Consider the following 17,800-nt stretch of genomic DNA (forward strand, 5'->3'; position numbering starts at 1 on the left):
AATATCTCATCATCTTCGTTGTCTATGTAAAAATAAATGAAAGTTACAGATAATTTTTGATCAAATGAATTATGCAACATCATTTATATTTGGCTTTGGGCATAAGGGAATATGGAGAACTCGGGCAAGGGTTGTGCACGCGTGTGCACACACGCACACCCACAGAAACTCAAGCACTCTTCTCTGCCTCATTCTTATTCCTTTCTGAGATCAACCTATAATATCAATAACCCTCTATTGAAATAATATAAGATATCCCACCCCCAAAAAGTCTGCCAGGGAAAACTTCTAATCAAGTGCTCCTGAAATGTTTACAAATCCCTTAAATCCAGCAATGATGGCATAATAAAGGGTATGTTGAGAAGAAAGTGCCCATCCAAAGTAGAAAAACTACTGGTTAAAAATCACGATACATCAAACATGTATTTTCAAGGATAATTTCCATTTAACTCGTAGGTTTTTCCATAAAAATTGTAAAATATTTAAAGAGAGAAAACAGAACATTCAAATAATCTTTGTTTTAGTTTTTCCGTCTTTACAATCAAGGAGTTGGACTAGATGCTAAGTTTTTTTCAGCTCTAATATTCTATGATTTTTGTCAACACAAGATGTTAAAACGTGTTCCCCTCTTTCATTCAAATGGTTAGAACAAGTGGCATAAAATTGTGATGCCTGACAATATTACCCTTTTAATTTACAGATAACAAAGGCAAGTTCCAGAGAAGTAACATGACTACCGAATGGTGCCCATCCACTGGGGTATGAATCAATGTCACTGCTTCCAAATCTCCCTAATCATCAAATATTTTGCTTTGTTTCATTAAGGACTCAAGATTCCCTCCCCACCCTTGGAAATTCTGCTTTAGTAATTATGGGGTGAGGTCAGGATCTAATTTAAAAAACAATCTTCAATATTCTGACTTGTAATTCAAGTTAGGAACCACAGATCCACATCAGACTACCTGGAATGCAGTGAAGGAGAGGAGCAGCTATGTCACACAGCCCTTGGGCAGGCTCTCCAGTGTTACACAGCAGAATCTTCCTACCAGGTCCATCATTTTATGCCATAGGCTACCACCTCCCCAGTGTTTTCTCCCTTCTAGATGAAAAGCATATTATATGAGTGACATCATTTGACGTCCAGGTTACTTTTCTCTGATAGTCTTCCTATGGAAAAGGATATTCCTGAAAGAAACAAGAATTGAAAGACTGGATCTATAGCCTTTACTTATCATCTGCTCCAACCTCACATTCTAGAAGTTTAATTCTGCTCAACTCCTGGAAGCTCTCCTATTGGTAAGTATGAATCTGTCCATCATCATGCAACAGTCTTGAGCCTTTAAGGCAGTCTGGGATTTGAAAATTAATTACTTTACCTCAAGTCATGGTATAATGAAGTGAATCTCTCTAAATTGTTAGAATGTATCACAAGGAGAAGGTTCTTTGAATACTTTTGCCGTAAGAATTCCTTAACCTTTTTGCTAGTAAAAGAAAAGCTTAAATAGACTTACTATCTAATAATGTAGCTGGTTTTACAGAGACAATGGAGAGCAAAGTTGCTTCTAAGATCTTTCATGTAGAATTCCAAGCACCTCGACATTCATATTTCTGTCAGTTCTCAATATAGATATAATATGCTCACTGTTCATGAACTGTGGCCCAAAAAAAGCTTCTGCCCCTTATGCTGCCCCATGGATGCCAAAGGTTAGTTTAAGGCTTTTTTAATGTAGTACACTATAAGAAATATAATTCAGCTCTCAATGAAATATCATTCCTGATTTTCTTTGTTAATAAAAAATTGAATTAGTCTCTTATCTACTAATTTTAGGGGAAAGGTTAGAAAAAGGAAAAAGTGAATAACTTACCTCTCAATATGTAGGACTCCAAATAAAGTAGCTGAACAAAAATTTACTATAATTTTACCAAAGAGTAGAATTCAGCATAATTGAATTTCTTTTAATATCCTATTTAAGGTATTTTGTTACTGAAGTTGCCAAAATGAATTCACGGTTTAGTCACGTCGTTTATAAAGCAGTCTTAGGATGCTGGCTCTGAGGATCAAGTACACAGGGAAAGCCGCAATAGACTGCTGAATGATATATCAAAGCTTTTGTGAACATTTTATGTTTGCTTTAGAAGGTTAATCTGTTTAAACCTGTGACACTTTTATTTATTTAAAAGAGTAAACAAAGAGATCAATGGTATTAGTCTATCTTTATATGGGTTAAGGAACTATGAGTCGTCTGTAGAAATCTACTAACGTTAGATATATGTATAATTAGTTTTGTATGTAGTTGAGACCAAGGAAGTGGTTAGTTAATATAGGTACCTCAAGAGCCTTAAGTGGATACCTATTAAAAGGTATAAAAAATATAAATAATACTGTATATTCTTAAAAATTTTAAATAAACACAAAGAATATATAGGTATACATGTTATAATTTCAAAGTCAACACTAGCACATAAGTTTTTCTTATCTAAATACATACTGATACTTCCTATATCAACACATGCACCTACAAAACACACGGCCATGCAAATAACCTTGCTTTCTGCCACTTGCAAGAAAGTTGGAATATACAATATAGTACATTGTTTCAACTTAAATCATATTGGCAAATTAATGAGGATGGCATTAAAAAATTCTGATCTAAAAAATCAAAATACAGGAGGATAATTGTTCCATAGATTAAAAACACTGAAGACTGATGGGAAGTTAAGATTTCAATTGTCCCAGTAATCTTGAAAAATACAGAAGAGACAGAATTGGTTGTAAACACTCAGAATACTCTGTTTGGCAACTGGGACTTTTGTAATCCAGCAATCCAGGCCAGAGACTCAGACCATCGATGCTTCTGATCGCAGAGAAATGGGAAAGTTGTGGACAGTTCTCCGCAAGGCAGGGGGTGCCGATGGAGATCTGGATGCCCACCTGGACGGGAGACGGCGATTTGCTGGTCTAGCAGGTCGGGAAAATCCTTTTCCATGTGAGCATTTCACTGCCACGGATTCCTTAAGACACAAATGAAGACATTCATCTCACTATTCAGGCACCAACGATGAGCTTAATATATTATGGATCCCAACTACAGGATTAATGTATTGTATTACCGTGTTTACAAGCAAGAAAAAGCATTGAAAATTAAAGAAGCTATTCCTGGTCTTGAATGTTTTAATCAAAACAATTCACTTTTAATATGAATATGGCATCTGATAATCTTGTAGATCTCCACACTGACAAGTTTTAATACAACTGATTTCTTTTTAGAACTAACTATGAGTTAATGTTATGTTAGAACTCAAAAGTTCATGTTAGATAAAATTGATATGATACAACTAAAGTTTTTCTTAGTGGAGTGTTAGGATATTTTACTGGTTTTTTTTTAAAGATAATAATTTAAAGAAGAATTAATTTATGTCCAGTTATTTTATGTCAAGTTGATATTTTTAGAGATCATAAGCAAAAGACACACAAACCACCAAATGAGTTGTCTGATGCTATCTTTTTTTTTCACTAAGAACCACTGTTACTATCTCTAAAAACTTTCAAAATTATCATCAAAATACTTTAAAATATAACTTCATTCTATTTGCTAAGAAAGAGTTGCGATCTATCTTGGGTATCTTCCGAAGACTGAAAACTTTTCCCTTCTCTTCCCTTCGCTTTCTTTCATTTCTTCCTACTTCTCTTTCTTTTTATTTTAATAAAAGAAAGCATTCTAGGAAGAAAAGCATTCTAGGACTCTTGCCATTAAGAAACAGTTAAAAAGCTTTCATGACACATTTTGTACTTTGATTCTTATTGACCTTCTTAACAAAGCCTGTGCTCTTTCACCTGAGACGGGCAGTAAGGACAACCTTTATTTCTATGAAAGTAACCTGCATTTGCTTTTTCTCTCCTTGGAGTCTTATTTCCTGGGGGTTCCTGGGGGGGAGGGATGTGTTCCTGGGGGGGAGGGATGGAGAACTACTCTTAACGATCGACAGCAGAGAACCCTTCCCAAACCTCCTATCAGTACAAAAATAGGAGATATTTAGTAATATTTGTTCATGAGAATTTTGGCTGATTATTGTATATGTGGTTTCATTTCCCATCTGAAGCCACAGGACCTTACAGATATTTATGGGCTCAACTAAAAAAAACAGAAATAGAAAAGCAGGATTAATTATTTGTACTTTGGGCAAACAGGCAAAGTTTCTGATAAACTATATGTAAACTGATACTTTTGTAGGGCTTGAAAGCCTCATAAAAATAATTTCTTACACAAGAAGGAGGCAACCTGCCTCGTTTAAAACAATGGTGCATATACATCGCACTATGTAAAACCAGGATTTTCAAAGCACTGGCTAATTATAACAGTATGTCACCTTGTAACTTTTTATAAATCATGCATAAAATGTGCTGATGGATAGCTCTTCATTGTAAATACAAATCTCTTCAACTTCTTTTTCTCCTCTAAAATTATACTCTTTTGCAAGCAAACTGGAATAAAGAAAGGATAACAGTTTATTTAAATACCCATTTTTTGGGGGGGGGCAGGCAATTTCCACACAAAGAATTTATACAAATAATAATGACCTTACATTTTTTTACGCTATACTATCATTTTTCTTTCCACATACTGCCTTTTAGCTCCACAATAAGAGAACTGCATAAGGCACTATTTTAAATGATTTTTTTTCACCCAAACTCATATTCATGTGACTAATCCCCTGAGGAAGAACATGAATCAAATTCTGGGAATGACTGAACCAACCATAGCTAATAACCGAAAAGTGCAAGTTATTTATAAATACCTCCCATGTACTTTTAAAAATATAAACACTTTAACAGGATAAGATTCTATAAATGAACAGATGCACATTCAGAATGTTTTTTCAAGAAAGAAACACAGCAAACATTTGATCTTTTTGAGGTTCTTAAGAATTTAATTTATTAGATTGTGTTGTGCCATTTCAGAATTTAAATAAAAGTTATAATGTGCTAAACCCAGACTTAAGAACTGTGCTTTTAAAAGTTCATGTTGAGTTACAACTCTAAGGTTTATATTTATTCACAAATGAAGGGTCAAGGAACTAAGAAGATGTCAAAACACGTGCCTACGTTCTATTTATATGAATGGGCAACTGACTGAACTCTGAGCCATTGCTAAATATGGATGCAGTTCTGCCAAAATATGTTAAATTTCTTTCTCACCTCAGTTACCTTTTTCCGATCTGCTCCTTGCCTCACTTGCTGTGCTCCACACATAGCTGGCTTTTGCTGAAGCTCTTGTTCTATTTGGAGCTTTTTTAAATGCTGACTTAATGTGACTCCACCACTGACATCAGAATTACATTTGGTCCAATTAGCCTGGAAGCATTTAGAATTTTGCAATGCGGACCCCGCTGATGTCTCATAGGTTTTCAGCAGCTTTTCCACCACACCATAATTTGACCTGGGATCAGCTGACCTTGGTCGGCCAGACAAATTACTTGGTCTCCAGTCGTGCTCGTGGAGCATATTCCGGTAACTGCTAGGGCTTATGTGTTCCTGCATTTGTCTGAATAGGCCTGTTGTGGGTTTTTTGGTGGAATTATCATGCACATTTTCCCTGGGCACAGGCATGGGGGCACTGGTTTTCAGAATGTCAGAAACACTGTCACTTTCTGAGATGTTATCTGTGCAAGAAATTAAAGTATCACAGGGCTGAAGATCTTCAGATGGTTCTGAGTAGCTTTGACTTTGCTGTACTGCATGACAATTTCTATTTGTTCTAAATACGATTCTGTTAAATTCATCAGTCTTTGCTGCCAGCTTTTCATTCCTAGTAGTCCTTTCAAAGCCACAACTGAAACTTCTCAGCGGGCTGCTGCTCTGTGTCACCAAGGAGCTACAGACATTGCTTATGTGAAGATCAGGATGAGATTTAGCAGGGTGATCTGGAATCACCTTCTCATATTTTGGCTTATTGGGAATAGAGCAGGTTTTCTGAAACCATGGTGTAGAGGGGCTATTTTTTGCACCAATCCCAGTGTCGCATGACCACACGGTAAGTCCAACATTTTCATTACATGAAGGCTTTTTATCTATTTTGGTTTCTGGTGCCAAAGAAGAAACTGTGATACCATCTTTCAAAGTCTTCCTTTCATTTAGACACAGCGTAGGCATCTCGTCGTGCCTCCACAGGAAATGAGGGTTGCAGTTCTTTTTGCCTTGACCTTCTTGGGCCACCCAGCCATTGTGGTCTGAACTTTCCTTCAAACTTTCATGGGCTTGTGCAGAACATGAGCTGGGAAAATTTCGAGATGTACTTCTTGGAGGAGGAACTGGTGGGGTTTCATTTCTTTGCAGATCAGTTTTATCAACTCCACCTTTTTTCTTAGAATTGTTTTGGAAAACATCAGTACAGCTCAGATTCTTTCTATTTTTCTTTTTCTCTTTTTCTAAACTGGTTGGAGTAATGCACTGGTCGTTGTTGATCGTGTGATCTCCATAAGGCATATTAGTTACAACTGGTGTTTCCTGGAGAAAAGAATCTGACTTCATCCTAGACAATTATAAAACAGGGTATATTAGTGATGACTTTATTTATGCTAAGCTTTTTTTTTTTTTTTTTTTTTTTTGCAGTACGCGGGCTTCTCACTGTTGTGGCCTCTCCCTTTGCGGAGCACAGGCTCCGGACGCGCAGGCTCAGCGGCCATGGGTCACGGGCCCAGCCGCTCCGCGGCATGTGGGATCTTCCCGGACCGGGGCACGAACCCGCGTCCCCTGCATCGGCAGGCAGACTCTCAACCACTGTGCCACCAGGGAAGCCCTACGATAAACTCTTAAAAGACACTGGGGCTAAAGCAATGGATTCTGTTATAGGAAAAGGAGTCACAACTTCCTTAAACATTATTTTTATATAAATCCCATAGTACAAAACTTCAAGTCCCTTTACTGCAGCATAAAGGCCACCTCTCAGTGTTGTATTCAACACTATATACATAGTCTGACCCAAGCTACCTTTTTAACTGTGTCTCTCATTTTTTTCTATTACCTAAACTTCACCTACACTCAGACTCGACTGTGTGTAGTCTCTTGGGTGTTTGCTATTGGCGTTCCCACTTCTATAGGTTTTCTCTTGCCATTTCCTTATATCCACTTTGCCTACTGAATTCCTATTTATAACGTCTTCTGAGCTCAAACTCCTCCCCTTGAATTTGAAATAACATTCTAAGTAGTGTGACAGAAATCTGAATCAAAGTGCAAACAGACGAGCAATACCAGATGGAAGGTGTTATTTGGGCATAAAAGAAAAGTGATCATCTTTTTTTAAACTTTATGAGTAAAGGACGTATAAGCAAAAGAGAGCTGCAGTACAAATAGTGTGGCTATTCAAGGAACAGTGAGTACTCTGGTGTGGATGGAATATAAAAAAGTGGGAAAGATGACGGCAAATAAAAGAGAAATATTAGGTCAAACTGTAATGACTTTGAATTACATACTAAGGATTTTGAGCTTTTCTCGAAAGGCAATAAGTGGCAGTGAGAACTTTATACCAGGTGTTGTTTGTAAAAACAAATTGGCAAGTAAGAATTATTGAAACAAAAACCTAAATATTGCAAGAATGTGGGTTCACAAATTAACATTAATTAATCATATTGATACATATAAATCACATTTATATCTCTTCAACTTATATTACGAGATAGCTTACAATAAAGTGCAGACAAATACCCATTAGCAGAAAGTAGTAGGCAAAAGCTCAGTGGAAAAGTGGAAGGCAAAATTATGTAAAAATCATGGTTGGGAAAGAAAATCTGTTGTAAGTCAGTACAAAAATTCTCTCTGAGCTTCCAAAAAGCTAAAGAAAAATAAGGGTCCACATTCCTATAGCTTCTAAGAGAAGTATACTGCCCCACTAGGAGATAAATGGTGATCTTAGAACAATCCATCTTTACTTAACTTGTAGAGAATTCCAATTTATTTTTCAATTTGGCTAAAACCTACCCTTACAGTTATAAGGGTGCTTCTGAACTGAAAGAGCATGTTTTACAGCACTGTATAAATATGTATTTGTGTACATATTTATAATATGTTATTCTGAAAATTATGAATGCTTCCATTATATATATAATAAATGTAGAAAAATAAATGGCTCAAAATGTTTCAGTAGAACATCATTATATAATTAAAACACCACTGTTAAATTTGACATAGTTTAAAGATGTATTTAACTAGATTAACCCAGTATACTCTTCCACTGGCCAAATACTCAAAATAAAAAAGAACTCCATTGGAGTATACTTGTTAATTTATTATGGTTATTATAACTTCACTAAACATCAAAAAAGTAAAGTACGCCTAAGAGTCAAACTACAAAGAGAACTAGAAGATTTGCTTTAAGAATTAGTGAACAGAGAAACATACAATTTAAGTTTTTATCTCCTAAGGTAACATATTTTAACAGCATTATTAATTCTCACTAACAAAGTGTTAGATGCTAAAGGAAGTTTGGATTCATTAACTAAAAACAACATTCTTTTTGATTTTCCAACATAAAAATCATCATAGATGTACCAGCCTACCTTCTGTGGTTAGAACGCTTTCGAATTTCCTCTTGAAAGCTGCATAATTCTTCACTAACTTTGGCAAGTTCTTCAAGAGCCTTTATACATATAAGCAATAGCAATGTTAGCCCTTTGAAATGTAAATATGTCTTTAGAAACAGTTCTAGGCCAATCCTGGCTTACTTACTGTGTTGAGGGCACCAGAGCACCTCTTGTTCTCTTCCTCAGAAGTCCTCAGGTCAGGCGGGGTCTCACATTCCTTTTGGTTGTCTGTGGCCAAAGAATCCATTAACCCTACTTTTGATTTTTTGATTGTTTTTTGTTCCTTACACATTTGATTTCTTTCACTGAGTAAGCTCTGCTCTGTTTTACCTTTCTTCCCCAGACCATCCCTGTGATTCATCCCTGTAAATTCACATTGTCTTGAATTGGGATAATTTGGAGAAGATTCCATCATTTTGTCTTGAATGGCCCTTTCACGATCAAGATCAATAATCGCACGTTCACTCATGTTGATTTTCCTCCGAAGCTTTACTTCATGGCAGAGCTGTAAAGAAAACAAAGATAAAAATTTCCCCCTAATCCACTCTCTCAATATTTTTGATACTAAGCATACTGTTCTGAGTTCTCTTTGCCATATTACTATATACTACCCCATGGTATTAATGCTTATGCTTCCAGATAGCATTTCTAACGTCTGGATTAGCTGGAACAACTTTGAGGAACCATAAAGACTACTTTCAGTAGGTCAGAGCATGGATGGTAATTTCTATTCTTCTGAGTAGAAATCAACCCATTCAAAAATGAAACAAACCTGTGTTTATATACAGGTATCATGATGATACAGAAGGACTGTTAACAAAATTGGAATGACTCGAATCAATTACTGGCAATGCTCTCTAACTGCTTTCAGAGAGAAGCAAGAGTTTAACTAACATTAAGGTCATATTTTAAAAATATATGATCCTATATGCCAACATTTAACTATCTAAATAGGTGACAATCTCATATAGTAACTCAGCTAATTCTGTCCCTAAGTAGACATTTTGCAATCAAAATATGTTACTTTTGGAAGTTACATTGTTGAGGGACAGGTGATTCTGAGACTTTTTATTTTTTTCGAAGGCTACATACATTCAAAAAATGTTTCCTGTCGTAATTAAAACAAATGTGACCCTGTCCTAGGTAATACAATAGAACTCTAAGGCATTGATCATCTATTAGTCTATGCTAAAGTGGGCCCCAAATTAGTTCTTGAGAGTTCAGTTTAACATGCAGCCTATTACTGGCTTTCTCTTCAGGCTTGTGTTCTGGGAAAGCTTGTCAAATTCCAAAGACATTCAGAGAACTATTAAAGCAAATGACTCTACGTTTTACAGTCACAACGTATATCTGCACTACATCTATTATTCAAAGAATAACAGAGAACTTCTGCTCCCAGATCCTTGTCCTGGCCCTGAGCCCCAGCCGAGCCCTAGCCACCCCCCGCCTCTGCAGGAGACCCTCCAGCACTAGCAGCCGAGTGGCTTACAGGGTCTTGGTGCTCCGGCCAGGAGTCAGGCCTGAGCCCCTGAGGTGGGAGAGCCGAGTTCAGGACATTGGTCCACCAGAGACCTCCTGGCTCCATGAAATATCGAACAGCAAAAGCTCTCCCAGAGATCTCCATCGCAACATTAAGACCCAGCTCCACTCAACAACTAGCAAGATACTGTGCTGGACACTCGATTCCAAACAACTAGCAAGACAGGAACACAACCCCACCCATTAGCAGAGAGGCTGCCTAAAATCATACTAAGTTCACAGACACCCCAAAACACACCACCGGATGCGGTCCTGCCCACCGGAAAAACAAGATCCAGCATCATCCACCAAAACACAGGCACCAGTCGCCTCCACCAGGAAGCCTACACAACCCACTGAACCAACCTTACCCACTGGGGGTAGAAACCAAAAACAATGCGAACTACGAACCTGCAGCCTGCGAAAAGGAGACTCTAAACACAATAAATTAAGCAAAATGAGAAGACAGAGAAATACACAGCAGATGAAGGAGCAAGGTAAAAACCCACCACATCAAACAAATGAAGAGGAAATAGGCAGTCTACCTGAAAAAGAATTCAGAGTAATAATAGTAAAGATGATCCAAAATCGTGGAAATAGAATGGAGAAAATACAAGAAACGTTTAACAAGGACCTAGAAGAACTAAAGACTAAACAAACAATGATGAACAACACAATAAATGAAATTAAAAATTCTCTGTAAGGAACCAATAGCAGAATAACTGAGGCAGAAGAACGGATAAGTGACCTGGAAGGTAAAATAGTGGAGATAACTACCACAGAGCAGAAAAAAGAAAAAAGAATGAAAAGAATTGAGGACAGTCTCAGAGACCTCTGAGACAACATTAAACACACCAACATGAGAATTGTAGGGGTCCCAGAAGGAGAAGAAAAAAAGAAAGGGACTGAGAAAATATTTGAAGAGATTATTTCCTATATTCCTTCCCTAATATAGGAAAGGAAATAGTCAGTCAAGTCCAGGAAGGGCAGAGAGTCCTATACAGGATAAATCCAAGGAGAAACATGCCAAGACACATATTAATCAAACTGTCAAAAATTAAATACAAAGAAAAAATATTAAAAGCAGCAAGGGAAAAACAACAAATAAAATACAAGGGAATCCCTATAAGTTTAACAGGTAATCTTTCAGCAGAAACTCTGCAAGCCAGAAGGGAGTGGAAGGGCATATTTAAAGTGATGAAAGGGAAAAACCTACAACCAAGATTACCCAGCAAGGATGTCATTCAGGTTCCACGGAGAAATTAAAACTTCTACAGACAAGCAAAAGCTAAGAGAATTCAGCACCACCAAACCCGCTTTACAACAAATACTAAAGGAACTTCTTTAGGCAGGAAACACAAGAGAAGGAAAAGACTTACAATAACAAACCCCAAACAATTAAGAAAATGGTAATAGGAACATACATATTGATAACTACCTTAAATGTAAATGGATTAAATGCTCCAACCAAAAGACATAGACTGGCTGAATGGATACAAAATCAAGACCCGTATATATGGTGTCTACAAGAGACACACTTTAGACCTAGGGACACATATAGACTGAAAGTGAGGGGAAGGAAAAAGATATTCAATGCAAATGGAAATCAAAAGATAGCTAGAGTGGCAATTCTCATATCAGACAAAATAGTCTTTAAAATAAAGACTATTACAAGAGACAAAGAAGGACACTACAAAATGATCAAGGGATCAACCAAAGAATAAGATATAGCAATTGTAAATATTTATGCCTCCAAAATAGGAGCACCTCAGTACATAAGGCATGCTAACAGACATAAAAGGGGAAATTGACAGTAACACAATCATAAAAGGGGACTTTAACACCCTACTTTCACCAATGGACAGATCATCCAAAATGAAAGTAAATAAGGAAATACAAGCTTTAAATGATACATTAAAAAAGATGGACTTAATTGATATTTATAGGACATTCCATCCAAAAACAACAGAATACACTTTCTTCTTAAGTGCTCGAGGAACATTGTCCAGGATAGATCATATCTTGGGTCACAAATCAAGCCTTCGTAAATTTAAGAAAATTGAAATCATATCAAGTATCTTTTCTGACAATGCTATGAGCCTAGATATCAATTATAGGAAAAAATTTGTAAAAAATACAAACACAGGGAGGCTAAACAATACACTACTAAATAACCAAGAGATCACTGAAGAAATCAAAGAGGAAATCAAAAAATACCTAGAAACAAATGACAATGAAAACATGACGAAGTTTATAGCAATATAATCCTACCTCAAGAAACAAGAGAAATCTCCAATAAACAACCTAACCTTACACCTAAAGCAATTAGAGAAAGAAGAACAAAATAACCCCAAAGTTAGCAGAAGGAAAGAAATCATAAAGATCAGATCAGAAATAGATGAAAAAGAAATGAAGGAAATGATAGAAAAGCTGGTTCTTTGAGAAGATAAACAAAATTGATAAACCATTAGCCAGGCTCATCAAGAAAAAAAGGGGAAGACTCAAATCACTTGAATTAGAAATGAAAAAGGAGAAGTAACAACTGACACTGCAGACATACGAAGGATCATGAGAGATTACTACAAGCAACTATATGGCAATAAAATGGACAATCTGGAAGAAATGGGCAAATTCTTAGAAAAGCACAACCTTCCATGACTGAATCAGGAAGAAATAGAAAATATAAACAGACCAATCACAAGCACTGAAATTGAAAATGTGATTAAAAATCTTCCAACAAACAAAAGCTCAGGATCAGATGGCTTCACAGGTGAATTCTATCAAACATCTAGAGAAGAGCTAGCACCTATCCTTCCGAAACTCTTCCAAACTATGGCAGAGGGAGGAACACTCCCAAACTCATTCTACGAGGCCACCATCACCCTGATACCAAAATCAGACAAAGATATCACAAAGAAAGAAAACTACAGGTCGATATCACTGATGAACATAGATGCAAAAATCCTCAACAAAATACTAGCAAACAGAATCCAACAGCACATTAAAAGGAACATATGGGGCTTCCCTGGTGGCACAGTGGTTGAGAGTCCGCCTGCCGATGCAGGAGACACGGGTTCATGCCCCAGTCCAGGAAGATACCATATGCCGCAGACGGGCTGGGCCTGTGAGCCATGGCCATTGAGCCTGCGCGTCCAGAGCCTGTGCTCCGCAATGGGAGAGGCCACAACAGTGAGAGGTCCACGTACCACGAAATAAAAAAAAAAGGGAACATACACCATGATCAAGTGGGTTTTATCCCAGGAATGCAAGGATTCTTCAATATATGCAAATCAATCAACGTGATACACATTAACAAATTGAAGGATAAAAATCATATGATCATCTCAATAGATGTAGAAAAAGCTTTTGACAAAATTCATCACCCATTTTGATAAAAACCCTCCAGAAAGTAGGCATAGAGGGAACTTACCTCAACATAATAAAGGCCATAGATGACAAATCCACAGCCAACATTGTTCTCAATGGTGAAAAACTGAAACCATTTCCACTAAGATCAGGAACAAAACAAGGTTGCCCACTCTCACCACTGTTATTCAACATAGTTTTGGAACTTTTAGCCACAGCAATCAGAGAAGAAAAAAAAAAAAGGAATCCAAATTGGAAAAGAAGAGTAAAACTGTCACTGTTTGCAGATGACATGATACTATACATAGGGAATCCTAAAGATGCTACCAGAAAACTATCAGAGCTAATCAATGAATTTGGTAGTGTAGCAGGATACAAACTTAATGCACAGAAATCTCTTGCATTCCTATACACTAATGATGAAAAATCTGAAAGAGAAATTAAGGAAACACTCCCATTTACGATTGCAACAAAAAGAATAAAATACCTAGAAATAAACCGACCTAAGGAGACAAAAGACCTGTATGCAGAAAACTATAAGACACTGATGAAAGAAATTAAAGATGATGCAAACAGATGGAGAGATATACCATGTACTTGCATTGGAACAATCAATATTGTGAAAATGACTATACTACCCAAAGCAATCTACAGATTCCATGCAAACTACTCTCAAACTGCCAATGGCATTTTTCACAGAACTAGAACAAAAAATTTCACAATGTATGGAAACACAAAAGACCCCGAATAGCCAAAGCAATCTTGAGAAAGAAAAACTGATGGTGGAGGAATCAGGCTCCAGGACTTCACACTATACTACAAAGCTACAGTAATCAAGACAGTATGGTACTGGCACAAAAACAGAAAGATAGATCAACGGAACAGGATAGAAAGCCCAGAGATAAACCTACGCACATATGGTCACCTTATCTTTGATAAAGGAAGCAAGAATGTACAATGGAGAAAAGACAGCCTCTTCAATAAGTGGTGCTGGGAAAACTGGACAGCTACATGTATAAGAATGAAATTAGAACACTCCCTAACACCATACACAAAAATAAACTCAAAATGGATTAAAGACCTAAATGTAAGGCCAGACACTATAAAACTGTTAGAGGAAAACATAGGCAGAACACTCTATGACATAAATCAAAAGCAAGATCCTTTTTGACCCACCTCCTAGAGAAATGGAAATAAAAACAAAAATAAACAAATGGGGGCTTCCCTTGCGGCGCAGTGGTTGAGAGTCCGCCTGCCGATGCAGGGGACACGGGTTCGTGCCCCGGTCTGGGAAGGTCCCGCATGCCGCGGAGCGGCTGGGCTCGTGAGCCGTGGCCGCTGGGCCTGCGCGTCCGGAGCCTGTGCTCCGCAACGGGAGAGGCCGCAACAGTGAGAGGCCCGCGTACCGCAAAAAAAAAAACAAAAAAAACAAAAAAAAACAAATGGGACCTAATGAAACTTTGCTTTTGCACAGCAAAGGAAACCATAAAAGATACAGAAGACAACCCTCAGAATGGGAGAAAATATTTACAAACAAACCAACTAGCAAAGGATTAATCTCCAAAATTTACAAGCAGCTCATGCAGCTCAATATCAGAAAGACAAACAACCCAATCCACAAATGGGCAGAAGACCTAAATAGACATTTCTCCAAAGAAGATATACAGATTGCCAACAAACACATGAAAGGATGCTCAAAATCACTAACCATTAGAGAAATGCAAATCAAAACTACAATGAGGTTATCAACTCACACCAGTCAGAATGGCCATCATCAAAAAATCTACAAACAATGCTGGAGAGGGTGTGGAGAAAAGGGAACCCTCTTGCACTGTTGGTGGGAATGTAAATTAATTCAGCCACTATGGAGAACAGTATGGAGTCTCCTTAAAAAACTAAAAATAGAAGTATCATATGACCCAGCAATCTCACTACTGGGCATATACCCTGAGAAAACCATAATTCAAAAAGAGTCGTGCCCCACAATGTTCATTGCAGCTCTATTTACAATAGCCAGGACATGGAAGCAACCTAAGTGTCCATCAACAGGTGAATGGATAAAGAAGATGTGGCACATATATACAATGGAATATTACTCAGCCATAAAAAGAAATGAAATTGAGTCATTTGTAGTGAGGTGGATGGACGTAGAGACTGTCATACAGAGTGAAGTAAGTCAGAAAGAGAAAAACAAGTACTGTATGCTAACAGATATATATGGAATCTAAAATATATATATATATATATATAGTTCTGAAAAACCTAGGGGCAGGACCAGAATAAAGACACAGACATAGAGAATGGACTTGAGGACACAGGGAGGGGGAAGGGTAAGCTGGGATGAAGTGAGAGAGTGGCATGGACATGTATACAATACCAAATGTAAAATAGATAGCTAGTGGGAAGCAGCCGCATAGCACAGGGAGATCAGCTCGGTGCTTTGTGTCCACCTAGAGGGGTGGGATAGGGAAGGTGGGAGGGAGACACAAGAGGGAGGAGATATGGGGATATATGTATACGTATACATACATACTATGCCATTTTATATAAAAACTTGAGAGCATCCATGAATTTTGGTATCTACAGGGGCTCCTGGAACCAATCTCCCATGTATACTGAGCGACAACTATTTTAGTATGATAAGGGGAGCACAATGCTAGTATTCAGGTATTGAACAGCATCATCTCTGGGTGGGTAGTTTGGGTAAGCACATTATCTAAACATATTCCCAGGTATGGTGTTGTATACTGCAGGCAGAATGACATAAACAGCAGCACAGCTACTATCCAAGATAAAGAAAAAAATATTCCAGCCCTTCTGTCAGTATTTCTATGGACTATCACCTATGTTTAACGCCTGCTAATTGATAAGGCTAATATTTTCCATAGATGGAATCTACAGAGCTGTCAGAATAATTATTTGACAATAACAAATTTAACCAGACAGCAGAACATCTTAGCTACATGGCTTAAACAACTGGCTAGACTAATCCTGACTCCCTTAATTATTTTGCTTGGATACTAGAATTATCTGAGATTGTTACTAACTGGACCTTCCAAACCTTTGGAAGCCAATGAGTTCAGGTTTCGAATTGGAGTTGTGGATTTTGATTTGACCTAGCCATCTCCCTGTTGATCCAATCTGAGCCTCTGGGTGGAGAAGTTAAGAGAGCAAGCAAAACGCATTTTCCAAACTATAGAAGGATGAGAAGTAAATTCTCCTTTCAATCTGTAATCATCTGCTACGTGCCTGCCTTCTCAGCTCTATTTTAGAAGAGTCACATGGCTATTCTTTTTTGTTTTTCCTTTTAGCATGCCAATTTGTATTTTATTTATAACCAATTATAGGGCTGTTAATAAGAAAAATATTTGCACTATAAACACATAAAGCACCAGCTTTGATTGTCTGTGAATAAAGGCCAAGGAGTCTGTTAAAATAACTGCCTTGGCAATGTGCACAAAACCATATAAGTCAACAGCAGGGAATGTTACAAGAAAGCAAGATAAGTATAAATAATTTTCAGTTGGAACAGCTTGAATATACATCAATGCAGATACTTAAAGGAAATATTCTGGGCCAAACAGCGTGAAGGAATAAAATTATTATTTGTATCAGAGTCTCGGCATGTCATTTTTTATAAATTCTTTCCAAATAAATGTGCCAATAAATGTGTCACACCTTGCCAGGATAAATACCATGTCCACCTCCATTTTCTTTTTGATATATGATGCTCTTTTTGATTATACTGAATTATCTAATACATAACTGCCTTTAGTAGACATTATTCATAAGTCATCTCTGAAAAGATCTGTGTTTTAATGCCCAGTTATAATTTTACTAAAATATGTTCCACCAATTATGTTTTTCTTCTGTTTTCATCCTGGGCCCGGAATTTGAAAACTTATGCAAAATACATACCTCACTTTTGATACCACAGCACTCTAGTCAGAAAATAATAAATTGATACACTTTAGAAAGACATTTCAAGTTCCAATTTGCATGCAAAGCTATAAATTAGCATAGTCTCTACGGTAACATTGGGTTAGGTTATGCTATTTTTGGTCTAGTAAATATCACTGAGACATGCATCTTTTAGGTGAAATTGGAAAGTAAAAATAGTTTCCAATACAAAACAAACCAACAGAATTTTCATTCTGAGTTTTAAGTTTCCAGTGCATTCAAAACAAATCAACCTGTACCTCTTCTATCTTCTTCTGCATGATCTTCCATTGACTTTCCCATTCCTTTCTTTCATTGTCAAACTGGTCCAGTAATTCCATCTTTTCCTTGCGCCAGTTAGTCTCTGTGTTCTCCCACTGCTTATGTAGGTCCATGGCAA

General features: G+C 37.2%; 1 protein-coding gene across 1 annotated transcript; it reads right to left on the minus strand.

The window, feature by feature from the left end:
* Positions 1-241: 241 nt before the first annotated feature.
* Positions 242-17,798, minus strand: KIAA0408. Its single transcript, XM_079939523.1, has 5 exons — positions 17,661-17,798; positions 8,723-9,082; positions 8,554-8,633; positions 5,198-6,530; positions 242-3,012 (listed from the first exon to the last, which is right to left on the minus strand). Exons 1-5 carry the CDS (start codon positions 17,793-17,795, stop codon positions 2,839-2,841), a joined length of 2,082 nt encoding a protein of 693 aa, XP_079795649.1. The 5' UTR covers positions 17,796-17,798; the 3' UTR covers positions 242-2,838.
* Between the last annotated feature and the right edge of the window lie 2 nt (positions 17,799-17,800).

This window comes from Stenella coeruleoalba, assembly GCF_951394435.1.
Source record: "Stenella coeruleoalba genome assembly, chromosome: 12".
Lineage (NCBI taxonomy): Eukaryota > Metazoa > Chordata > Mammalia > Artiodactyla > Delphinidae > Stenella > Stenella coeruleoalba.

Coding starts and splice junctions, on each gene's coding strand:
- KIAA0408 (XM_079939523.1), bottom strand. CDS start 17,795: ATGGACCTACATAAGCAGTGGGAGAACACAGAGACTAACTGGCGCAAG. Junction 9,083..17,660: donor TGCAGAAGAAGATAGAAGAG/GTACAGGTTGAT, acceptor TTTTCTTTACAG/CTCTGCCATGAAGTAAAGCT. Junction 6,531..8,553: donor AAGCGTTCTAACCACAGAAG/GTAGGCTGGTAC, acceptor ATAATTGTCTAG/GATGAAGTCAGATTCTTTTC.